Here is a 24,642-nt window from a genome sequence, read left to right on the forward strand (position 1 = left end):
ATACATATTAATATAATTTTAAAATTATTTTTATTTTATTTTATGTTAATAATTAAATTTACTTATTTTCACTAATTTTTTTTTACTTTTTCATATAATACAATAACTTTAATGTAAATAATCTCTGTGAAACATATAACAACTTTAATATTTTCACTACAAATAACCAAAATTGTTAAATTAAAAATCTCTGTAAATAACCTAAATTTTAATTATATTACTATTGAATATTGAACGAATCCAAACTATAATATTATAAATAAATACAAGAGTGCATTGGTTAGGATTTTAAAAAAGTAGTCTAACATTAAAAAAAAATTCTATGAATTTTAAAAAAAATTGTAAAAATATAATGATTTTTAAGATTTTGATCAAATGACTTATTTGGTCTTTTATATATTTTTTCAATTTAATCATTTATCTTTAAAAAATTCATTTTAGTCATTTATCTTTTAAATTCATTCAAAATAATTCTTCCATAAGACAAATTTAACACTATTAATAATATAAAGATATTATCGATTAAAAATTACCATAAAATATAATTACTTTTCTGAAATATCTCAATACTATAATCAATACATAACCGTGATTTTTAACCCCCACTATAATATTTACAAAATTTGAAGAAAAAAAATACACAAAAGCATGCTCTAACCTCCAAGAACATAGAACATCCACAACCCATAACCCAAAACAATTGCAACAATTTTTAAAATTGGTTTAGGGATTTTTAATTGCAGAATTTTAGAAGTAAAACCCAAAAACAATATTTGATTTTGATTCAAAAACTTGAGAGAATTTACAAATCAAAACCAAATAAAAAGTTGCACAATGATCTCCCTCCACGGCGTCTCCTTTCTTCGTCGTGCCACTATGACTGCTACACTTAGGATTCCAAATGTCCTACCACCATTTTAATATTTTGGTATTAAAAAGTATGAGAGACTTTTTTTTAAGTAGAAAATACACATCAAAGAATCTCACTCAAACTCTTTAGATTTTATGAAATTTTTTTTCTTTCTTTTCTTATCAATTGACATATTTTTCTTTTCTTATGATACATAATTCCTTTTCTCTTTGTTAAAAGTGGTAGATATTTATATTTTTTTTTTACTCTTTCGACCCATAGATAACATGTCCTCGGATGAGTGGTATGAAAGATCTTTACAATTATTTGAATTTGAAGCATCTTGGATTGCATGTTTATTTTTAATGAACATGAGAAGTTGACTCATATATAAGTAGATAAATATATAAATGGTTTATTTTTTGGTACATGAATTTTTTGCTACATTTATAAATGGGGTTTAAAATAATTGTTGGACATGATTTTTGTTTAGTGAGATTGTTATTGTAGGAATGACTACAAGTATTTATGTCATTGATAGACATTACAGAATATAATTTTATATCATTAACATAATTGATAATTAAAGGAGAATGAATCTATTATACTTATAAGTATGTTCGAAAAAATTGATTTGTTATGTGATAAATTTAAGATTTTTTATATAGAATAATTTTATTTAAAGTATTAGGTAAGAAAAATTAATAAATATTTATCAATAATTTTAAATATTTTTTAAAAAATTTACGGTCTTTTAAAATCATAAAAATTCATAATATCCTCTCAAATCTTATGAAGTCATATTTTATAAATCCATTCAAATAGTAAAAGTAATTTGGTGAAACATTTTACTGTTTAAGTTAATTTGTGTTTTTAATTAATGTATATTTCCTCTTATTTTTATCAACAATTATATGTATTTTATCATTTTCAATGAGTAAATACAGTATCATAAAAACTCTTTTTGTACAACTGAAGGAGACCTGCATGTTTTGCGCGCTCAGTAAACCTTGAAACCTCAGCAGAGGAGGGAGGGGGGAAAAAAAGTAGAACCTCATTGCGGTGAACATCAACACATGGCGGCGAATCGACAGGTTTTATATTCCTATTGAATTGAATATCGAATGAATCCAAACCTCTGTAAATAACCTAATTTCTACCTCTGTAGTTCTATAATAAATTGTTAAATTCAAATATTAACATAATTTTGCCGATTCTATAGAATACCAAGTCTTGTTGTATACTATCAAAAGATTTGGTTGGAATGAATAAAGTTTTATAATGTTTTCACTTCCGAGAGATTAATTTCCAAACACTCAAATTAGAAACTCCCTCGCTAAGTTAAAAAAAAAAATGCGCTAATTCATTCGATTTAGCCTTTCGTATAATCTTTGCCTTCGAATGAGGTACAAGAAAATGCAGCAGGAATAACAAAAGTCAATTGTTTACTTCAAGGGGCTTGTCTTTGCCAATTGTCATTCGCAGATCCTTAGTACAATACAATGCATAATTGGACCGTTAAATTTACAATATTTGCACCATACTCGAGATAAATTTGGTGCATACATATCCGAAAAGATATTTCACAAAATTGGCCATGACATAATCAAGACCGGTCGTATATGGTCCAACCGAAACACAATAAATCGTGGTTTATCAACTTGCTGTTCTTTGAATCCTACAAAAAATTGGATTCTCTATCAATTCTTTAGCAGAAGGCCGCTTCACCGGATCAGGGTCCATCATGACCTGAATCACAAAAACAACAAAATCATACAAATCAACAAAATGCTAAAGTTGGATCAGGAAAAATTTGCAAACGTAAAAATTTAAACAATGTTATTAGGTCAAGAAACTTGGAAAGAAAATAAATATCAAAAGAACTAACAATACAAGGATATTGGATACTTTCTAACGGTGGTTTTGCAAGTATCTTCTGACACTCATCAAATGAATCCCACTTCAACCAATCTTATTATCATTTATATAATTTATTTAATTTTCACAAAAATCTTATCGTGCAAATGAACAATTTTCCAAATTTAAATGACGTACAATGGTTGAATGGCTCAACAATAAATACCAAAGCTATAGTAGAACATACTTACTAGTAACTTTCACTAGATCATAGAAGTGGTAGAAGTAAAACAATCGTATCAGTTCATTTTATTTTTTTTGTTGAAAAAAACATGTACAAGTGACTAGCAACGCACCTTATATATTTTAAAAACAATCCATACAAAACATAGACCAATGGAATTATAATTCCTTCATATGTGAGTGCCTAGTTTCTTGACCAAAGTATCCCGCAAGTCATACACTAGACTTCCCATCACTCTTGCAAAACATCCACCATGTTGAAAGATAACAAAAACATTGGGAAGAGAGAATATAGTACCTTGAGCAAGTTTTGAAGTTGCAACGAATGACCAGGCAGAAGGGGAAACTTGCCCTCTTTAAGATTAAAAAATTGACATCCTGATTCTGGCAAAGGCAACCTACGAATTAGTTCATAAATAGAAGCTCCCAAGGAAAAGATATCAACCTTGTCAAGGTGATCATAATTCTCATTAAGGATTTCCTGGGGCATATAACGTGCGTCGCCCTCCTCAATTGGCAGGCTACTATCAAGAAGAGTTGCACATCCAAAATCACCAAGCTTGTAAACACCATTTTTCACATAAATATTATCAGGTTTGACATCTAGATGAGCTATTCCCTTCTCGTGTATAAATTGCAGTGCATTGGCAACCTGATCATGAAAAAATCACAATATAAGTACAACGGATAGGTAAAAACTTGTGTAGGAGTAGGACTCTACAAGAATAAACATAAGAGAAACAGACCTGAAATAAGGCATCTAACACTTGTCCTTCTGTAAATAAAGCGGAGTATTTTCTTATAGATAAGCTGTGATCACATAGCTCCATCTGAATGTACAGTTGTTCATTTTCAAACCATGAAGAATAGTAGCCCACAATATTCTCATGCAAACCTGAAGTGGTGAAAAGGTTAATGAAATTAAGGAACGAAAATTCATTATGAAATCCATTATACAGATTGCAGAATAAAATAAATGGTGAAAATGTAAATAAAAACCTAGGGCTGCCAAAGCTTGAACTTCCATCAAAGCTTTTGTCCTGCAATGTCAAAAGATTAGAGTTAGTGACTAGAACTATGAGAAAAAAAACCCACAGGTTTAGAAGATGGTACCTTTCTGTTTCCAGGCGTAATGGTCTGGTGCTGTGCTTCACAGCATACAAGCAACCATCTATTCGTTTTAATACTTTGAAAACACTACTAAAGTTCCCTCTGCCAATTTGCTGACAAGGAAAGGAGAAGTTATACATCAAATATCGAACCAGAGGTTAAATTGCTACGAGGTAATATCAATTCAAACAATCTATGGAAGTTAAAATCTCCTTTTGAACATAGTACCTCAATTTCATGAAAGTCAGCGCGGTAGCGTGAAAGCCCATCACCACCAGTAAATGCAGGGAAGAGACCTGCAATCATACCAGTAGTTAGAAAATTCCAACAAGTGTGACGAAAAATCCAACAGTTATTGAAAAGGACTAGTGAAGGAACTGACTGAAATAATACCTGCACATTTCAATCTTTGGTTTCCAAAAGGATCTAAATCCTTGTCTGATACGTCTTTTAAATAGGGGTTCCTAAAGCAAGGAGGAGGCATAACCCTGCAACGCAATGCAACTGCAGAATGTGACACATAATTTTGAGCCTTTGGTTTTCCAGGTGCTATTGTTTTCTCAAGAGCCAGTTCTTCGGTACCAGAGTCCTTTCCAAGTTCCACAACTGGTTGATGGTCACTACAGAAGGTAGGGCTGAGAGGGTGTACTGACATAGCATCTAAGACAAGTATACATATTGATTAGAGACAATGAAAAAGCAAAAAAGAAAAAGTATACTGCACAATTTGCTTTCATGCAGTATGAAACCAATGCAGCACAATTGGCATGTAAATTATTCATGTTAAGACTATTAAATCTCAATGATCACACTAATTTACACTCATGAAGTAACACAGTGAGTCAAGTTCAGTTAACAGCACAATCATTCTCATAATTATCAAAGTAATAGATTCTTTGTAATCAATATGAGCACCATCAAGGACATGAATCAACAGGCACAGATTGTTCCTGATTAATCAGTGATCTCAAGTTCAAGTAACATTTTCTCTGGTGAAAGATACTTATGATATAGTACCAAAATATAAGAAAAGCACAAAGCACAATAAGATGTAACCAATCTTACCAGGTCGGCATCTCTTGCTTTTGGTAGTGTTGAGCTTCTCCGGCGATTTGGGACAAGGCGTATTTTCCTGCGAAACAAAACCCTAAAAAGCTATAATTTCTTTTCGAAAAAAATTGCGGCATAATGAATTTGAAATACGTTACCCTATCGCAATCAAAGCCGTTGAAAACGTTCTGGTTATCCGGAGTTATGTAATCCGGAGTGCTGCCAAGAGCAACCAAAAAAAAAAAAAAAGAGTGAGCGAAAAAGAACAGCGACATCACAAATTTTGGAAAGGATAAGAGGATGAGTAGTACCAAAAGAAATCCTGGCTGAGAATACAGTCTCTGTCGTCGGCGGCGGCGGCGGCAGCGTTGTCGATGAGCGCCACGCGAGAGGAAGACGCATTGGGAGCTTCTGCATCTAGAAGGTTCTGGAAGCAAGAAACTGCGGAAGAAGTAGTAGCAGTAGTAGAAGACGGTTGTTGGAGTGGAATGAGGGACACTTGACCTAGCTGAAGCTGCAAGTGTCTAGTGGTGTTGGTAGTGGTACTCAACGCGCCCTTCATTTTTCTACTCTTTTTTCCAATCCTTTGGCTTTGGCTTTTCCCCTTCATCTTCACCATCGACAGCGACGAATCACAGTGCTGAGCTTGCTTCAATATATATTACAGTAATAATAATAATAATCTATAATTTATAAATAAGCGAATGGGAGTACGGAGGGGCAGAATAATTCAAAATCGCGCGGGTTCTTTTCAATTTCAATGGGTTTAGGTGTGGAGAAGTTTATGGTGGGGATTTTTGTTAAATCGATCCTGTATGTTGATTGTGGAGGATGGATTTGATGAACGGACAGATTTGGATTTGGATTATGGAGCAGGTTTAGAGGGCGAGTATTGTGTTGGCGACTGGCGTGCTGCGTAAGCTGGTTCCGGTTTTTGTTAATATTTTAATATGATAAAGCATTGATTGAAATTGAAGTGTGATGAGATGTGATGGTGCGCAGTGCGCATATGAACCGTCGTGTGCATCTGTTCAGAAAGCACGTACCTTTTCGGACCGGGAAAGAATTTAGATGTACGTGGATGAGAATGAAATTAAATATATAAAAAAAGTAGAATAGGGAGGAAAAAAATATGATTTGTGTAATAAAAAGAAAAGAGAATAAAAATCATATATTGCTTTAATAAATAGAAATAAGAAGAAAAAAAATATAGAAAAGGTTTTCTTTGTTTGTATGAACAATATTTTATATTAATTAAAATTTAATTCCTTTACTCTATTATTTTTCTTACTATAAATTATTTTTAATTTTTGTTGTGAAAATTTGTTAATGCTTTAAGAAAATGGAAAATATAAAGACGAGTTATTTCTCATTTATGTTAATTTAGGATTTTTTATATACAAAAATTGTGAAAATAATGTCCATCTTTCTTACTTATTTTTTCTCTATAAAAATTCTCCAGTAAACAAAAAAGGTTTATTACTTATCATTTTCAGACATAGCAATACAACGAAATAGGGAAGGATAGCTGGTTTCCGGTTTCCCAAAACTCATCCGCAGGCCAATTGTCCTGATAGAGCTTCTTTTTCAAACTAATTTTTAAAAATGGGGCTCTTTTAAAACAAATTTCAACATAAGACTGTTTTACTACGTAAAATCCATGTAAAACGCCAACAATAATGACAAAATCGTCTCGTGCGCACAACCGTGGCAGTGGACTTGCCACTGCAGTTGGCGAGAAAGGCAAACCGCCGATGGCAAGATAGTCATGCAGCAGTGATATCGCCAGTCCTAGTGACGATTTAGGATGCCCACAGTGACGTGACGCACGGCGTTGGCGGTACCACTGCTGCATGGCTATCTCGCCATCAGCGGTGGCAGTTTGCCTTTCTCATCAGCTACAATAGCGAATTCACTGCCACGTGTTTGCACGAGGTGGTTTCGCCATTGTTGCTAGCGTTTTACATAGATTTTAGGTAGTAAAACAGTCCTATGTTGAAATTTGTTTTAAAACAACCTTATTTTCAAAATTAGTTTGTAAAAGAAATCCTCTTAAGGTAATTTTCCCTCATCCGCATCCCTAGCATGTATGAGATATACTTCTCACCTACTTTCAACTAGGGATAATAAAATCAACCTGAATCATACGAGTATCCTAAAAAATATCCACAGGATAATTATCCATTGAAATTTAGGATAAAAATAGATATTTTTCTCTTTTAAAAATAAACACAGGTATAGATATTATAATACTTATTTTATCCTATCCGCACATATATATTAAATATTAATATATTAAATTGTGTTACTTAAAGTAAATAATTTATATTATATATATATATATTATGAAGAAAATTATATTTTTTTAATTTTATGACTAACAATAACAATCTAACATAGAATAAATAAATTATAATTTAACATATTTTATATTAAATTTATTTTATATTTATTTAAGAATATTAAGCTATCATTTATTTTTATGTATAAATTTATGAATTTATTAACAACTTATTTAATGACTTATATTTGTAATGTTGGATGATTATATTTATCATATTTATTTATGACTTAAGGTTTGACAGATCAATCTTATTTTTGCTTGTTTTTAATATTAATTATAAAATAAATAAGATTATTTTTTGTTCTAATTATAAGTATATTTTAAAATATAGGAAGACTTAAATAGTGAATTAAAAAATAAGCGGTGTAATGTACAAAATAGAAAGATAAATTTTGTAATTAAACCTTTTATTTTTAAAAAAAGAAAAAACAGATTAACCAACAATTTTGAATTTTTGACTAGCTGTTTAACTTTCACATATTTTTTTGTTAAAAAAATGACGATGTGACTTCCTCATCAAGCAGCAAAAGAATTTTGTTGGTTCAACCTAGTGGAGTACAAAGTCACATAAACTGGCATAAGAGAAATAACAAGTTTTATTAGTTGCTGCTTCATCATACAAAAGGAACCAACAATAGATAATTATTGGTTCAACAAATTTTCTTTCTCCCACGATACAATGTCCGGTCAAACAGTAGAAGTAACAACAATAATTGTTGGTTCTATTTCCTTCTACTATAAGAAATTCACGGCGGGTAAATGGAAGAGAGTTGTGCACTTTCTTTGAACTAGCAATAAAATAAGAATAAAAATAAGAAAGATAATTTCATTTCATTTAAATAAATGAGTACAAGAAAAATCGAAAAATAAATAAACATATAAAATATTTTATATTAAATAAAAAATTAACCTTTTTATTTATTGCTTTTCCTTAATATGAGATTTCATATAATTTATTTATTAATTTTACACTTCTCCAAACAAGCAAACATAAAATTCTTTAACTTCTTTTATTTAAATATTATATATTTTGTATATTCTATTGTTTTATTTTTATCCTTTCCTTTTTTCTTTCTATCTCATCTTTCATTCAAATAAAATACAATTATAAAGTAGTAGTTTCCTGGAAATTTTATGCAATTGAAAAAAAAGGATTTAAATTGTTTCTGACATCGGTGCATGGTTATCCTGCCTAGTTGTTCAATTGTCCCAGGAAAAATGAATGATATCTAACTTTTGCTTTTACTCTTTAATCTGCCCTTTACATTATTGTCTAAGCAAAGCACCATGTAAGACATATTTCATTACAAAAACCATAGTTTATTAGCAGTTTTTTTTTTTTTAAGGTGAGAGGAGGGTGCTTAAAGTAGCACATGAAGCAAACTGTACATATGGTTTTATACACAAGGATACGCACATATGTTTAGATTTCTGGCTTCTATAAAAGAATTACCTGGTGAACCTGATTATATATCTTGATGTAAGAAATAATTTCAAGATACATGGATGGAAAACTGACTGCTTGACATTGCTATTATAGCAAAATACACATAACTGGAGCATTAAGAATCATAACCTTCACGGATTATTGTCTAAGCATATTTTTGTCGCTGACATTTTATATTCAAGAAGAGGCTTGTTGTCTTAGAATGCACGATCAATCTGGCACTAATGAATTAATGACGCTTAAATTTCTATAGACAAATTCCTTGAAATTGTTGTTAAGTTTTATTTATTTTAATTTAGCAACTAAATCATATACTGTTAGAGGTAGAGAATCATTTTGGTGATCTCTTGTAAAAGCCAGTGTTAGTTCATTCTATCACTCGATCGTACACAATGCCAGATGATAATTTTTTGTTTGAAATTGCTCTACCATACATCTACCCAATATTTAGTGTTTGACTCAAAATTGATTGAAGGTACTTGGTTGTTTTTGCAGAATTTTACTGTTACAACTTACAAGATAACTCCAGTTGAATGAATTTTGGTGGCAGGGAATGCAGTCAAAGCATAACTTCAGTACAAGGGTTTGCCACAAATGTCTTGAAGTTGGGAAGTATGGGAACTTTATACAATTAACTTATAGTAAGTGTTTTTTTATGCACATTCAATTGAGCCAAGTTTAATTGTTTTATCTTAATTTTTTTGCCATGTACTACAAGGGTTCTCGATCTTATGATCTCATGGACAGACGAAGTTCTAGTGGGAAATGATTGTATTATTTTGTGCACACATATAACATATTATAAACATATCAATCAATTCGGGGCGTCATTAGGCCAAGAATCGTAAATTCAGCTTCAAGGATGCAAGTATCGTTCACCAAAAAACCACTATTGGGGTCTGTAAGTTTAGCCAAGGCCACAAGCTGTCTGGTCCCCCACGTCGAATTTGAGCTGGAGAACTTACGACAAACTGCAAGAGGGACTAAGTTAGAATCACGACTTTCTAGCAAGAAGCAAGGATAGGAAAAGCTATTGGAGATTAAAAATAAAAATAAAAACACTATTGGATTGCATGTGAATTTTTTAATCGGTTGGAATCAAAGACAAGGGATATCAGCTATTTATAATATTTGCACACTCTACTTAACCTATTTATCCAACTTAGTTAGACCCTTTGATATTGAATGCGAATTTACATGAAAAAAATAAAACCAAAATAAGATTTTAGAGATCTATTTATAATACCAAAATATGTATGCTCAACATCAAGTATTGTTCGAGGAGTTGAGATTGTAAATTAAGGTAAACATGAACTCACATCCTGTTTGAGCATGATGCCCACTGATTTGTTTTTTTGCGCGCAAAGTGCACTCCACAACGAGTTTAGTGTTGGGGGGCAGAGTTGAGACTTCCAAAGTTAAAAATAACGAGATACTGTTGCCCTTTCCCTCAACGATTCCATTAGGGTATAAAATAAGCTTCCTAAAAAAACAGATTTGACAAAGAACAGAGATATTTTTGGTCCTGCTTATATATATATATATGCATTAAGAACATCACAACAGTAAACATTTAAATTCTACCTCTAAAATACACAGTATATCAAGATGGCATCTAAAAGTATCTTCTTAATATAATCTGACCACTTAAATTTGCATAAGAACCAACTTATAATTCTCGTGTATCTTCTTAAACATAATTTGACAATTAAATTAGTATGTTAGAATGATTTATTTTAAAGAAACAATCATTTCTATTTATTTCTTCACAGAGCTTTTGAAAAAAAAGTTTATTTGCTAAACTTAATCTATAATAAACATGTAATTATTAAATTTCAAACAGCAAATCAACAATAAGAAAGTTGAAACTTAAAAAGCATTTGTCTATACCATCTATAGTTTCCACCGACAAACGATTCAGACTCGTACTTGTCTAATTTTGCCAAGGAAAAGTTATCAAATTTCCAACTATGGGAAAGAGGGATAGGACCATGAATCATTGATAAACAATCGCCTTTAGTCGTGGTCTTGACAACGAAAACCTCAGCTCCAAACACGCAGGTATCGTCCATCAGATATCCATTTGAAGGGTCGTTAAATGTGTCTATGTCAATGAATTTTGCGACACCCCATTCAGTTTTCAGCACATGGAAACGCCTTACATTTGTATCTGCATGTATTTCAATTCGTTAACATAGTAGATTATTAGTTAAGATATTAAAACTTTATGATACCCTTTTATAGATTTTTGAAAATGTCATTAATAGAAAAGTTTCGCTCGTTTGATCAAAACACATGACAAAGAAACTAAAACTGAGAAAGATTTGCATATATAAATAAAATAGAAATCACCAACATATAGCATAAAGACAGATCAATGCAATAACAAATTAAGAAATTAACGAATCTTACTAGCTAGTTGCTGGTGTAAAATGTAGATTAATTTGAAATTACTCAACTCCAACTGTACCTTGAGTTGCAACATACTCATCGTCAATAAAATTATATGCAGAAAAATTTACAATGGCATTGACCTCCCAATCAACAGGTAACGAACTTGAGTCCATGAGCACCAAATAAATAGAAACATGACCTTCACCACCTCCTTTTGTGTTCCCAGTTGGGTAAATAGACAGACTCCTGCAGGAACATGTCATCCATTGAGCATCAGATTCATAATATATTCAGAACATGGAAAAGCATAAACGAAGTCCCAAAGCCAAGATCAATAATTGTTAGAAAATAAAATAAAATAAATAAATGAGAAGAAAATCAAAAGCCTCAGACTAAATAAAAGAATAACAATAACAATACAACTTCAGAATATGACAAAACATGAATTAACAATGTAATATAACATACATTAGTACAAAGAAAAATAATTTTAAAGAAAAAATTTTAAATAATTTGAGTTGAAGCATGCAAACATTATTCTTATTTTAACACTTTTACACTTATGCATTGATAAAAGAATTTGATTATGTTTCTCTCCCAATATATGATAATCCATTGATTTCGATCCTGTGCAACAAAAAAATCTTTGAACCTTGTAAATATTAACTTTCTTTTTCTCAAAAAGTATTTTTTTTTTAAAGAATAGAAAGAGAAGAAATTTAGAGGAAAATATTATTTTTTTAATAAAATTAATATAAGTAATATATTTTTATTTGACTTTGAATGTTCAATAAATGAGCAAAAGTATTGGGATCATTGAAGGCAAAAGAGCATGCATATACCATTTATAACCCCCTGCTTCAAACTCTTCCGAGGTACATTTTTGTACCGGGGCCTTGGAAAGCCATGAGAAGGACTTGATTTTAAATGTGTATTGACTTGGTGGAGCTTTTCTTCCTAAGAGATTTAACCAAAAACATGGTAAATTTTGAGAATGGAAGAGATGTATAGATGTATAATGTACCCACCTTCCTAATTCCTATGTATCTTCCAATGGGATCATTCTAACGGTTACGTACCATTATTTTTTACATAAAAAAATCAATTAAAATAATTTTAGAATTTTCTCTAGCATGGCAAAAAACTGAATATTTGTAAAATTTTAAAATATTAAATATAATTAATTTTCATTTGAAAAACAATAGTACAAAGCAAAATATGTGAAGGGAGTGGGAGTAGAAAAACCACACCTTTCAAGGTTTGGACAGAAAATAATGGATCAGCAGTTTTGGTCTCCATGATTGATTCAGGCAAATCAATGGTAACGACTTAGGAAGCATTAATCTGGTTTTGGAGTTTCTCAAAGATTCCAAGTTTCATGTGCAGGTGCATATCTTTGCACTAGTTCCATATAATTTCTTCAATGCCGCAACAAGAAAAGGATTGATTGCGAGTTATGCATTTGTTTCTTATACGTAAATAGTGAAGCTTACATGTTAAACAATAATTTCCAATGCATTCGAAAGGGAATCGATATCAACCTTGGTATAACCAAAATACACCCTCACAAACAATCCTTTCCTTGTTGCACAAGAAAGGTTAACATGTTGGGGGATAAATATATATGGCTAAGTTTCAATTCATCATGTTGTTGATTTTAATAAAGAATTGTTCTTTATTTATTATTATATTTATTATTTTATTAAATTGTTAATTTGACAAGTCTTTTATTAAAATTAAAGACTTGTTATCGTGATAGAGATTATGATAATGAGAAATAAATTTTAATCTAAATTGTTATTGATCATACTATTATTGTGAATAAGACATTAATAATTTGGATAGATCAATATATATGTAATGGTCTTTGTTGGATAAAGATTAATAGATCTCATTTATTAAATTACATACATAGATCATATATGTGTGGATGTCATCATTGAACTTACTCAATTGAGAAATCTTAATAGTTAATATTACCTTTATATGTCAATAGGAAATTCTCAATAATTAAGAAATATAATAATTTTCATTACCATAGTAATTAAAAATCATTTATTATATTTTAATTTCGGACACCTAATGCCTCAGGAACACTAGTTGAATAAATATTGAATATGATTAAATACTTGCAGAATTAATGATTAATAAAAAAGAATCCATTAACTCTAGATAATGAGTTTGAGCTCTATGATAAAACTAAGATCTTGGCTAGGACGATTGAATGAAAGAAGAAAATAGTTTCTTCAAGTTATTCATTGATTAAATATAATGGGGTTAATTTATTAGAGTTTGACAGTAATATTATACTTTAGAGTTGATCTTATACAGTAAATGATGGAAGAAAATATTACATTATTCTTCTATTGGTTCTTGATGGTAAAAGATATTATTTCATGTTATCCAGACGTTAAGAAACGTTGCTATACGTCTACCTTGATTAGTAGATTAATTATGATTAATTTACAACTAGTTTAGTATTGAATCTACAAAGTCACACACAAGCGAGTCTTTCAATCTTTGTAAAATAAAATAATCTATGTGATAATTAAATTAGAAAATTTAATTTAATCAAATAAATATTTTAGTGAAATATTATTATACACTTTCCTAGCCCCAGGAATATAATTAATGTAAACAAAGAGTATTACTTTATAAATGTGAAAATTATTCATAAAATGAGAATAAGATTTTATTGTTATATGCCATGATGATTAAATAATGTGATTATTTGAGAATTATCTTTCTTATAGGAGGATTAAGATAAAAAGATATGAGATAGTTTTTATTTTTAAATATAAAGATAAAGATATATGAAATTATTTTAATTTTTTTTTTGAAAAATATCAAAATTCATATCTCTTTAATATTATAAATAAAAATATATACATAAGAGCAAAGTAGAAATCAAGTTTATTTTTTTAGAATTTCACTTATCAAAAAGTTAATAACAAAAATTAATCTCAGTAGTATGAATACACATAGAGTCTGTTTGACACTATTAAAGAAGACCCTGAATGCGTAATTCGTTGATAAATACTTACCTAACAAATAAAAATACAAAATTTAGTTCCTAAAAGTATAGAAAACACGACAAATACATTCAGGCGTTAACTTCTGTCCGTCACCGTGACACAGAGAGACGAATTTGTCATCAAAATAATTGTCAATGTGGTCATATCTAATTGTCAACATAGGGACATATTTGTCATGTAATATTTTTTTTTAACTTTTAGTCTTCCCACCCCATAGGAATTTGAATGAGTAAATAGTCACTTTTATCCTCGACTGTGTAATTTGCTAACAAATATTTTCCTGAAAGATGAAAATACAAATTTTAGTCTCAAAAGTGTAAAAAGTGCGACAAATATAAATGACCGTTAACTTCCGTTCGTTACCGTTAATAAAACAACAAAGATTCAAATAAGAGAAATATGAGATATATTTATCTTTTAAGATAATTTGGAAAAATTTGTAATGATTGATACACTGCTACTATGTTTTATTTTGGTAAACTGATACAATGTTTATTTTGGATAATTTCTATTGTGATAGACAAATTATGGTTGATAATCAATATTATCGTTATTATTATGTTTGTTTTAAATTATGTTTGCTGATATATTTTTTAAGTGATTATTGTAATGTTATGCTTGTAATGATAAAAAATGACGGAAATTTATCATAAAATTATATTTTACCCTTAAATAAAATGAAATTTTGGCTATAACAAATTAGTCCAATAGAAATATACTGATATTTAGGTCCAATAAAAAACTATTAACATTTTCGTCCAATAATTATAACTTATTAATATTTTTTGTCTAATAGAACGTATTGACATTTTCATTCAACAAAAAATTACTGACATTTACATAAAAAATGGTATCTTATGACATTTTTATCTAATCTAGTCAGCATAACCACGTTGACAATCATTTCAGTGACAAATTCATCGTTTTGTGGTACATAGACTATTTTATTAACAGTGACACACGAAAATTAACGATTAAATATATTTATCGCACTTTTTACACTTTCGGATACTAAATTTTATATTTTCATATTTTAAGGATGTATTTATCAACGAATTACACATTATAAATAATTATTTATCCTTTCAAGAACATTGTGGCCATAATTGAGATTTGGTCTCATTCTCTCAAAGAAATTACTGATCATTAACTTCAACTCTAGAGTGAAACATTATTCGTTGGAAGATGTTTTTTTCTTTTAGCCAATTGAGTGTAACGTATTTGGAGGAAAAAAAAATGATAGCACATGAAAAGCTGTTAAGTGTCCTAACGGATAGATGTATTAGAAAGTAGTTATGTAAAAAAGAATAGCATTAAATTATCACTAAGTCGTTGTAGTATAGTGGTAAGTATTCCCGCCTGTCACGCGGGTGACCCGGGTTCGATCCCCGGCAACGGCGTGGTTTTATTTTATTTTGCCCTAGTTTTGAATAGCTTTTTCGGTAATTAACATATCCGATTAAACTAACTAATTATGAATTATCTCAAAGTATTCAATAACTTATTACTAAAATTACTAGTACTAACCACTAACTACTTACTAATCCTGAAAAGTGAAAAAAACAGTGAGTGATAATTTTGCTTTGCGTGTTTAGCGGGAGAGCGAAGCTGAAGAGAATATTTTTGTTTCTCAAGCCTTCGAAATCCAGCGATCTCTCATTCTTCAATGGCCACCCTCTCCGCATGCGCTTCTCCTCCATGGCCAAACCCTGATTCTCCCAATTCAAATCCAAACCCTAATTTCCTCCCCGACCAATCTCAAACCCTCGACTTCGACTCCCTCATGCCTCCGCAACCCGAATCCCCACCGCCCAACCATCACCACTCCCCCGACGCCTCTCCACCGGAATCCTCCCCGTCGCCGCCGCCTCCGTCGATCCTCTACCTCTCCTTCAACCAGGACCAGGCCTGCTTCGCCGCCGCCGCCGACAACGGCTTCCGCATCTACAACTGCGACCCCTTCCGCGAGCTCTTCCGGCGCGAGTTCGACGGCGGCGGGATCGGCCACGTGGAGATGCTCTTCCGCTGCAACATCCTCGCCCTCGTCGGCGGCGGGCCTAACCCTCAGTACCCGCCCAACAAGGTCATGATCTGGGACGACCACCAGGGCCGCTGCATCGGCGAGCTCTCATTCCGCGCCGCCGTGCGCGGTGTCCGCCTCCGCCGCGACCGCATCATCGTCGTCGTCGAACAGAAGATCTTCGTCTACAACTTCGCGGACCTCAAGCTCGTGCAGCAGATTGAGACCGTTCCAAACCCTAAGGGGCTCTGCGCGGTTTCGCAGCTGTCCGATTCTCTCGTTCTCGCGTGCCCCGGTTTGCACAAGGGTCAGATTCGCGTGGAGCACTACGCGCAGAAGAAGACCAAGTTCATCTCAGCGCATGATTCCAGAATCGCTTGCTTCGCTCTCACGCTTGATGGACAGTTAATCGCCACCGCCAGCACCAAGGGTACGCTGATTCGGATTTTTGACACTGATCATGGCACGCTTCTTCAGGAAGTATGTAATTTAACGTTGGTGTTTGTTTGGTTTGGAAATTTAAATGATGTCTATAATTTCAAAATTATTGCATGAATTGCTAAAGCTATGAGTAGGATTAGGTAGTAAATGTGTATATTGGTTTATTTTCTCTGATTTGATGCTTTAGTTTTTACTGTGGTTATTTCAAACAATTTTGGTTCTCTGGTATAAGTTTATTGAGTGTCACATTTAGGTGAGAAGAGGTGCGAATGCTGCTGAGATCTATAGTTTGGCATTCTCTTCTACTGCTCAGTGGCTAGCAGTCTCAAGTGACAAGGGTACTGTCCATGTATTCAGCCTCAAGGTTAATTCTAGCATCCCCGAGCAGGAAAAGTCACAAAGTTCATCCAATTCAGATGCTGCCATTACCCCATCTAGCTCTTCTCGCTCCTTCATTAAATTGAAAGGTATTTTTTTTTTTCAACTAGAGTATTTTCTTTTCAGTTTCTAGCCTATAATCTTTCCTACCATTTTATGGGCTAGTCTATTTGTCTTGCTGGTGTTGAGGTTTGCTTGTTCCTTATGCAAAAGTGCTGCGGGTGAAATTGATTTCATTTATGTAATATTTGGAAATTACTTTTTAAGTCAAGTTTACCAAAAGGTAATTTGAAATAAATTAATTGAAATGAGCATTTGTAATAAATGTTAAAAGGGAAAATATATATTTAGATGCAACTGATAAGGACATTAATTTCATTTAGTGTTCAATATCAGATTTTGCTAATAGAAGTAAATAGTTGGTCCTTATCTATTTTAGGAGTATATTTCTTTGATTTTTGAGGACACTGAAAAGTTGGATTCTGTGAAAAAACAATTTCTTTTCAATCCTTTTCTTCCATAGTTGAATTTTGGCTTCAAAAGCTTTACTTGAGGGACTTAGACATTTGCTGGGTTTTCTCTGGGTAACAAAGGTGGCATATTAGAATAGGGCAGTTGTTTACTTCACATATTGTCAATAGAATATTGTAAATGACATTAACTATTTTGCTTTCAAAGACAAGATGATATTCCCCCTGAAGATCTGTTTAACCCTATTTTCAGTGTTAAGCGTCATAACAGATGAATTTGGGTGTCAACAAAGTTTTACTTGAATTGTTATGTCAGAACTACTACCTGTTTGGTGTGTTGTGCTGTGGTCTGTTTAACTCATAATTTTCATTGTAAATTGATACTATTGGTTTCAACAACTGTCTGTATAACTGTTTTCTCCCCAAAATTTGTTGAAATTCCTCCGTATTTTGTTAATTCTAAATTAATATAGACTGAATATGGATTGTCTATTTATGAAGTGCTTTATCTATTCAATTATTTTTTTCAAAAAATCTGTCAGTTAGGAAGAGTACGGTGATTAATATCCTTTTCCCTTGTTGATTCTATATGTTACTTTGCTCTTGTAGGGGTGTTGCCCAAGTACTTCAATTCTGAGTGGTCAGTTGCTCAGTTTCACTTACAAGAGGGCTCTCATTACACAGTTGCATTTGGTCTCCAAAAGAATACAGTCATTATTCTTGGTATGGATGGAAGGTATGATTTGAAGAAACTACTACATGCTGTTATTGATAGCTATTCTGTTTATCTTAGATGCTGCAGATTCTATTGTAATACGTAAAACATGTTAATAATGCATTCAGTATCACTCTGCACTCTGAAGTATCATTGAGCGGATGCTTTAAAGAATGACCTTGTTTTGACCTCGAGAAGTCTAAGTTTGCTACTCTCGTCTCATACTTATTATTCAATTGAGCAGATAGCTAAAAGCACCCGGTTTTTACCATGTAATCTTGTTCATGTGTGTTGCATTGGTTTCATGGCTCTTTTGACAAATATCTTACCATATATCTATGACTTTGTTTTTTTGGTATACTTGTTGTTTAGAGGGCCTTTTTGTATCCCAAAAGGTGGACGCTTGTGTTATATGATGTTGTGAATTGCTGTTGATTTGTTTTATGCAGCTTCTATAGATGCCAATTTGATCCAGTACATGGAGGGGAGATGACTCAGCTGGAATATCATAACTTTTTAAAGCCAGAACCAGAAACAGCCTTGTGAGACGCGATGAGAAGAAATCCTGAGCGCTTGACATTTCAGCTTAGTTAGGTTATGCAGATATGTATACTGAAGTAACACTGACCTCATTTTATTATTATTACTAACTCAGGGTCGACCTCGTTGCTTCTTCCATTGTAATATTTGTAATTATATAGTTTTCTAATTTTTTTAATAATAAATATTGAGAGCTTTGCTAAAATCTCCAATCTCTTGAACTGGTTGCGTATTAGTATTATCGTATGTGCACGAGAGCTGTGGCATTTTGTAAAGCATTAAAAATTATTTTCCGACGATTAAACATGAAACTATTGAAACTTGGATTTATAAAGAAAAATAAACATTTTCTAGTCAAGTGGAAAATAAATGCATTGAGTGATCATCTATTACCTTAGAAGGCAGCTAATTCACAGCGATTTTGTATTCCTTCCCTTGCATTTGATTTCAAGCATGATCTGTAATCAACGATTTCATTTCACATCCGCTTTCCTTGCATTTCATTAGAATAAGAATGTGTTTTCCACCAATAAAAGTTTCATTGTGATTATGATAAAAAAAATGTAATGGAGCATGAATTCCATCCAAAGATATTAAAGCATATAATCTTTACACCAAATGAATGAAGATGCATCCAAATTCCCAAGAAACTACTTAGCTGAGACCTAAAAGGAATGAAATGAATGGCATGATGAAATGTACAAAAATCTACATTCTGTGAAAACTTTAAGATTTTTGTTGTGGGAAAAACGAGTAGAATATCCCAGTCCCAAAGTCAAGGTGCAATGTTGCTTAATTCCTTGCATGATTAAAAGAAACAGCAGAAAGTGCACATAGCTAGTTGGTTTGTAGGTCCAGCCAGTAATGTAGTATACAGATAGTCTCAACTGTTAAATATATGTTACTATCATATAGTATGTTAGTAACATTTTTACCCGCAATGACAAAGGTTGAAATAGTAATGGCGTCTGTAAACTAATTCTGGGTCATTGACCATCAATGGTTGGCAATTTTCAGAAAGCTCAACAGTTGGAGGGCCTCAACAGGAACACTGACGCTTACTTTCCCAGTGAATGACAGTAAACTCAAAACAACAGGAGGCTTTTGACACAAGTATGGTGAGCAATTTCTACCATCCCTGAATATCACCAACCAGTAATGTAGTCATCATCAATACTATACTACCAGCATCCTGAACCACTGACAAGTGAATCAAGAAATATATGTTGTAGCACGGCAGGCCTAAACAGAAGTAATAGCTAATTTGGTGTTCTCTGTCCCTCTCTCTCTCTTTATATATATAAAGATATCCTCCTCGAACACCAGTGTAGATGGAGTAACAAGTATTATTCCATCTTAAGTAGCATGGAAATGCCAAGACAGTAGTAGTGCTATGCCAAAAGTTCACTAACATGACTCTGGTGTTCTACCTCCACAGAACTGCACCCCGAGTCCTTAGTCAGTTGTCTATCCTTCATCAACCCCCTCTCTTTCTCAACATCGCTCCATCTTCCCATCACCGCATACAAATTTGATAGATGAATATAATAGGCAGTGTTATCCGGCTCCAATTCAATGAGCTTTCTGGCCGCTAGCAGGGCCAACTCCAAGTCACCCTGAGCTTTAGAACCAGACATTAATGATCGCCACATAGCCTTGGTTGGTCCGAAATACATCCCATGAACTCAACGGTCTCTTTCAAAAGCCCAGAACGCGCCAACATGTCAACCATACAAGCATAGTGTATGACATTAGGACAAACCCCGTACCTCCCATCAACCAACAAACCAAAAATCTCTCGACCCTTGTCCACCAAACCCGAGTGACTGCACGCAGTTAGCACTGCCAACAAAGTCACTTCATCTGCTTTAACTCCATCTTTCTCCGTTCTGTTAAACCACCAAATTGCTTCTTGTCCACTCTTGGCCAAAGCTAGCCCTTTAATAACGGCATTCCAGGTAAATACATTCTTCTCCTTCATGCTCCAAACACATTCAACCCCTCTTCCACTCTCCCACACTTGGCATACATATCAATCAACGCCATCCCCAATACCATATCCAATTCCCAACCCTCCCTCTTTATGACACCACGTATCCACGCCCACATTTCAACATTCCCATAGTGAGCACAGGCGTGCAACGCGTTTATCATCGTGACCCTATTAGGCACAAACCCCGCATACTGCATCTGTTCAAAGACAACCAAGGCATCGCGTAGCTTCCAACGCTGTTGTATCCCGTGATCAGAATGCTCCAGGAAACGACATCCCTATGAGGCATTTCGTCGAACAGTTGGCGATGGAGTGCGACGTGGCCGGACGAGGCGTAGACGTCGAGGATGGAGTTGCGGACGCAGAGGTCTTGGTGGTGGCCGAGTTTAAGGACGTGGGTGTGGACGCACTGCGCTTGCGTGACGTGGCGGGTGTCGGAGAGGGACTTGAAGAGGGGAGGGAAGGTGAAGTTGTTGGGGAGGACGGAGTTGAAGCGCATGCGGGTGTAGATGAAGAGAGGGTTGTGTGGAGTTTGGTTTTGGGAATGGGAGAAGGCTCTGATGAGGGTGTTGAAGGTGTGAACGTGGGGGTGGTGAAGAGAACAAGAGCAGTGTTGAGAAGGCCGTGTGATTGGCACGCGCCGATGAAGTGTTCAGCGATTCTGGTGTTTGGGTAGTGTTGTGGAGGATCAGTTGCGCTTGAATCTGTCGAACGTAGTTCTGACCATCGCAGGAATCCTGAAGCAGAAGAAGAATCGCAGCCCTCATCGTATCATTCATAAGCCTACCTACCTTACATCACAGGTTACAGTTACACTCTCAGTCTCAGAACCCTTTTATATTTGATTCTATTATTTTAATATATGATGGAATTTAAAGCCTGGGCAAAAAAGTCCAATTTGCTAAATCCAGTTTAAGTCTTGCCCAATGTATGGTTGATTTCCCCCTCATTGTACCTTCTTATGTGTTTAACTGAAAGTTTAGTAACTATTTTAAATTAACTCTATAAGTATTTGTAGTATTATGCTAGCATTTGGCATTTTTTTAAAAGATTTTTTTTCCCAAAATGAATTATATTAAACTACTTTAAAATGAAGATACTGCAATAAAAATAATGATTTCAGAGTGTAGAGAAATAATAAAAAAATCTTTATTGAGATTAAAACAAAATTTATACATTTTACATAGACCAAGTAGTCATTTCATATTTTAGAAGAATTAAAAATAAAAACAGAACAAATAATAAAAAGCATGCGCAACCGGGGAATCGAACCCCGGTCAGTACCGTGGGAGGGTACTATGATACCACTACACCAGTTGCGCTCGTTGGTAATGTTGCCGCACAGAATATATAAAACAGGTAAAAAGTATTTGAAATTAAAGAAGCCTGTGTTGAGTTGAGAATGCCAAAATCGGACGAGTTTACGATCTTTGATAGGCTTTCCCGAGCTGAATCGCAGATATGATCGTTCGGAGGTTGGATCGCGATCAAAGTCGTGGATGCGTGGGATCTGCAAAGGCGAGAAAAACCGGTTTTGAAAAAACCTAGTTACTTCGTTCCTCTCCTTTCGTTTTAGTGATTCGCACTCGTATCTCGTATTCATTCGCGTTTGCTGTTGGAATATTGGTCGGATATTAATTTGCGGTGGATTGAAGTTTGAACTTTGAACCATGACTTCATATTGTGAGTTCTTTGCTAATTAGATTAATTGCATATTGTCTGCTTAGGCATTTGGATTGTCGTTTTGTGGTGATTCAGACAATTGTGTTTTTTTTTTTTTTTTGTGAAGAAAATGGACCGCTGTGTGTTCTAGAGCAAGGTAGGGTGTTCTGGAGCAAGAGCAAGGCTTAATCCGAGTTTTCAACCGCTCTCTTTTTTTTTTTTTTCTGAATTTTTCAACCCCTCCCTGTCCCAGGTAAATCTCGATTTTGACAAGCTACTTGAAATTACTCGAGGGAATGAGGATCGTTGGACTTACGGGTGGAATAGCGTCTGGGAAGAGCACCGTTTCCAATCTGTTCAAGTCGCATGATGTTCCCGTTGTAGATGCTGACATTGTAGCTCGCGTAAGTTCCTTCTCCTTCTCTGTGTTTTTCAATTTCGGTCAAATTAAACTCTTGCGAGTGATTATTGGAATAATGTGCAGGAGGTGTTAAGGAAAGGGAGTGGTGGATGGAAGAAAGTCGTTGCGGCTTTTGGTGACGAAATTCTTCTCGAAAATGGAGAAGTCAATAGACCTAGTCTTGGCCAAATTGTTTTCTCGGATCCGGATAAGCGTCAATTTCTCAACCGGTATTCATAATTTCCCTTTCATTTAGTTCCATTTGAATTGATCATTGAATTTGCTCTTTTGAGTTTGGGTTATGATGTTGTTTTAGATTGCTGGCTCCTTACATATCACGTGGAATATTTTGGGACATTTTGAAGCTATGGATGAAGGGTTATAAGGTCATTGTTCTTGACGTGCCTTTGTTATTTGAGGCTAAGATGGACAGGTTCACCAAGCCTGTTATTGTTGTATGGGTTGATCCTGAGACGCAGATTCAGCGGCTCTTGGCGAGAGACAAGTCCGGTGAGGAGGATGCTCGGAATAGGATTAATGCTCAGATGTCACTGGATGTTAAAAGGGGTAAAGCTAATATAGTTATAGATAACACTGGTTCATTGGATGACTTGAATCAGCAGTTCCAGAAAGTTCTTGTTGAGGTCACAAGGCCATTGACTTGGACTGAGTTTTCGTGCTCCAGGCAGGGAGTCTTCACCATTCTTGCTTCTGTTGCCTCAGGTCTTGTTTTGTTTGTGAAGGCATTCAACAACCATTCCCGCACTTCATAGCCACTTGTGTTCTACATATTAGTTAATGTATTATTTATGTCCCCCCTAAAGCCCTGAACCCTTCACTTCAAATTCCCCAACAAATGCTGCTGTTCAAAGTTATATTAATTTAAATTTGAATATACAACTTCAAATTTTAAATAACTAAGGGAGAAGAACCATACTATTATATTTCTTATGTCATTTTGTTTCTTTTTGTTGTCGTTGGTTGGAAAATAACTATAGTTGATTGGTTGTTGAAGGCTTCTGAACATATTTGTGAGAGAATTTTAAAGATATGTCATGTTTGATAAGCGCATGCCTCTGAAGACTTTGGTTACCCTATGGTGGGTTGAAATGGAGATGGAAACTTGTTTGTGTTCGGCCTGTTTAAACAGATTCTGCTTACATTTAGTGACCTTGAAAAAGGAATTTGCAATGCATCTATCATTTGTTTTCTTTATCAATTTATTCCCGTAGGATGAAAACTTTTTATGGCTTCACATATATAGACATTATTAACCTTGTGGAGAAAAGATGTGTGAATAGAAAACCTTTTGGAGGAACTATGGTTGTTAGCTTTTATGCTCTAATTGGTCAGACACTACTAGATAAAACTTAGCCTGGGAAGTCCAAACAAGGTGAAGAGAGGAAGGGATAAAATTTGAAAGTGTGTTCGAAGATTATAGAAACTTCATGTCATGACACTTTCATTTTGATTCTTACCAAGTATATTCTAGAAGATATTTGACTTGAAGTTTTAAACCTTCTTTAGCTTGCAGAAATATTTTAAAGCTTTGTGGCCTAGTAAGTGGAGGTTAAGTTGTACACTTCATTACTGTGATTACTTCATAACTTTGATAAGGATGACCACTTCCTTTTTCATTGGCCGTTAGAAGATTGTAGATGAGATAGGAAATTTTGATAATGGTAATCATATT

The 24,642-nt window shown here is 33.6% G+C and overlaps 4 protein-coding genes, 2 non-coding genes and 1 pseudogene across 7 annotated transcripts; 3 read left to right on the forward strand and 4 right to left on the reverse strand.

Annotated features, from left to right (window-relative positions):
- Positions 1-2,267: 2,267 nt before the first annotated feature.
- LOC547742 (wee1) lies at positions 2,268-5,771 on the reverse strand. Its single transcript, NM_001250254.2, has 10 exons — positions 5,422-5,771; positions 5,269-5,329; positions 5,126-5,192; positions 4,454-4,720; positions 4,289-4,356; positions 4,064-4,173; positions 3,950-3,990; positions 3,697-3,845; positions 3,249-3,602; positions 2,268-2,599 (listed from the first exon to the last, which is right to left on the reverse strand). Exons 1-10 carry the CDS (start codon positions 5,727-5,729, stop codon positions 2,507-2,509), a joined length of 1,518 nt encoding a protein of 505 aa, NP_001237183.2. The 5' UTR covers positions 5,730-5,771; the 3' UTR covers positions 2,268-2,506.
- Positions 5,772-9,248: 3,477 nt separating this feature from the next.
- On the reverse strand, positions 9,249-12,740 carry LOC100781145 (probable inactive serine/threonine-protein kinase fnkC). The gene is made up of 6 exons (XM_003521503.5): positions 12,546-12,740; positions 12,138-12,252; positions 11,372-11,541; positions 10,792-11,071; positions 10,221-10,384; positions 9,249-9,872 (listed from the first exon to the last, which is right to left on the reverse strand). The coding sequence occupies exons 1-6, from the start codon at positions 12,592-12,594 to the stop codon at positions 9,712-9,714; spliced, it is 939 nt and encodes a 312-aa protein (XP_003521551.2). The 5' UTR covers positions 12,595-12,740; the 3' UTR covers positions 9,249-9,711.
- A 2,918-nt stretch (positions 12,741-15,658) lies between these two features.
- On the forward strand, positions 15,659-15,730 carry TRNAD-GUC (transfer RNA aspartic acid (anticodon GUC)). The gene has a single exon. It is a non-coding gene; the product is annotated as a tRNA-Asp (tRNA).
- A 150-nt stretch (positions 15,731-15,880) lies between these two features.
- LOC100781692 (autophagy-related protein 18a) lies at positions 15,881-19,099 on the forward strand. Its single transcript, XM_003521504.5, has 4 exons — positions 15,881-16,830; positions 17,045-17,258; positions 18,249-18,375; positions 18,804-19,099. Exons 1-4 carry the CDS (start codon positions 15,997-15,999, stop codon positions 18,898-18,900), a joined length of 1,272 nt encoding a protein of 423 aa, XP_003521552.1. The 5' UTR covers positions 15,881-15,996; the 3' UTR covers positions 18,901-19,099.
- A 120-nt stretch (positions 19,100-19,219) lies between these two features.
- Positions 19,220-21,919, reverse strand: LOC102661473 (pentatricopeptide repeat-containing protein At2g42920, chloroplastic-like; annotated as a pseudogene).
- Positions 21,920-22,028: 109 nt separating this feature from the next.
- On the forward strand, positions 22,029-23,866 carry LOC100782228 (dephospho-CoA kinase). Of its 2 annotated transcripts, XM_003521506.5 has the most exons (5): positions 22,029-22,570; positions 22,677-22,706; positions 22,803-22,953; positions 23,034-23,179; positions 23,266-23,866. In XM_003521506.5, exons 3-5 carry the CDS (start codon positions 22,846-22,848, stop codon positions 23,720-23,722), a joined length of 711 nt encoding a protein of 236 aa, XP_003521554.1. In that variant the 5' UTR covers positions 22,029-22,570; positions 22,677-22,706; positions 22,803-22,845; the 3' UTR covers positions 23,723-23,866. The 2 variants fall into 2 exon arrangements, with proteins under 2 accessions (XP_003521554.1, XP_003521553.1); XM_003521505.5 differs by lacking the exon at positions 22,677-22,706.
- Positions 22,139-22,209, reverse strand: TRNAG-CCC (transfer RNA glycine (anticodon CCC)). The gene has a single exon. It is a non-coding gene; the product is annotated as a tRNA-Gly (tRNA).
- Positions 23,867-24,642: the final 776 nt, after the last annotated feature.

This window comes from Glycine max, chromosome 3, assembly GCF_000004515.6.
Source record: "Glycine max cultivar Williams 82 chromosome 3, Glycine_max_v4.0, whole genome shotgun sequence".
NCBI lineage: Eukaryota > Viridiplantae > Streptophyta > Magnoliopsida > Fabales > Fabaceae > Glycine > Glycine max.

Bases quoted from the DNA above. Each gene is read 5' to 3' on its own strand.
- LOC547742 (NM_001250254.2), bottom strand. From the start codon at position 5,729: ATGGTGAAGATGAAGGGGAAAAGCCAAAGCCAAAGGATTGGAAAAAAG. The intron at 4,174-4,288 runs GTACTATGTTCA...TTTCCTTGTCAG, and splicing joins CTGACTTTCATGAAATTGAG to CAAATTGGCAGAGGGAACTT. The intron at 3,991-4,063 runs GTACCATCTTCT...TTGACATTGCAG, and splicing joins TTACGCCTGGAAACAGAAAG to GACAAAAGCTTTGATGGAAG.
- LOC100781145 (XM_003521503.5), bottom strand. From the start codon at position 12,594: ATGGAGACCAAAACTGCTGATCCATTATTTTCTGTCCAAACCTTGAAA. The intron at 11,542-12,137 runs GTATATGCATGC...ATGTTCCTGCAG, and splicing joins GAAGCAGGGGGTTATAAATG to GAGTCTGTCTATTTACCCAA. The intron at 9,873-10,220 runs GTGAGTTCATGT...TCCCTCTTGCAG, and splicing joins GCATCATGCTCAAACAGGAT to TTTGTCGTAAGTTCTCCAGC.
- LOC100781692 (XM_003521504.5), top strand. From the start codon at position 15,997: ATGGCCACCCTCTCCGCATGCGCTTCTCCTCCATGGCCAAACCCTGAT. The intron at 16,831-17,044 runs GTATGTAATTTA...TGTCACATTTAG, and splicing joins ATGGCACGCTTCTTCAGGAA to GTGAGAAGAGGTGCGAATGC. The intron at 18,376-18,803 runs GTATGATTTGAA...TGTTTTATGCAG, and splicing joins ATTCTTGGTATGGATGGAAG to CTTCTATAGATGCCAATTTG.
- LOC100782228 (XM_003521506.5), top strand. From the start codon at position 22,846: ATGAGGATCGTTGGACTTACGGGTGGAATAGCGTCTGGGAAGAGCACC. The intron at 22,954-23,033 runs GTAAGTTCCTTC...AATAATGTGCAG, and splicing joins ATGCTGACATTGTAGCTCGC to GAGGTGTTAAGGAAAGGGAG. The intron at 23,180-23,265 runs GTATTCATAATT...ATGTTGTTTTAG, and splicing joins AAGCGTCAATTTCTCAACCG to ATTGCTGGCTCCTTACATAT.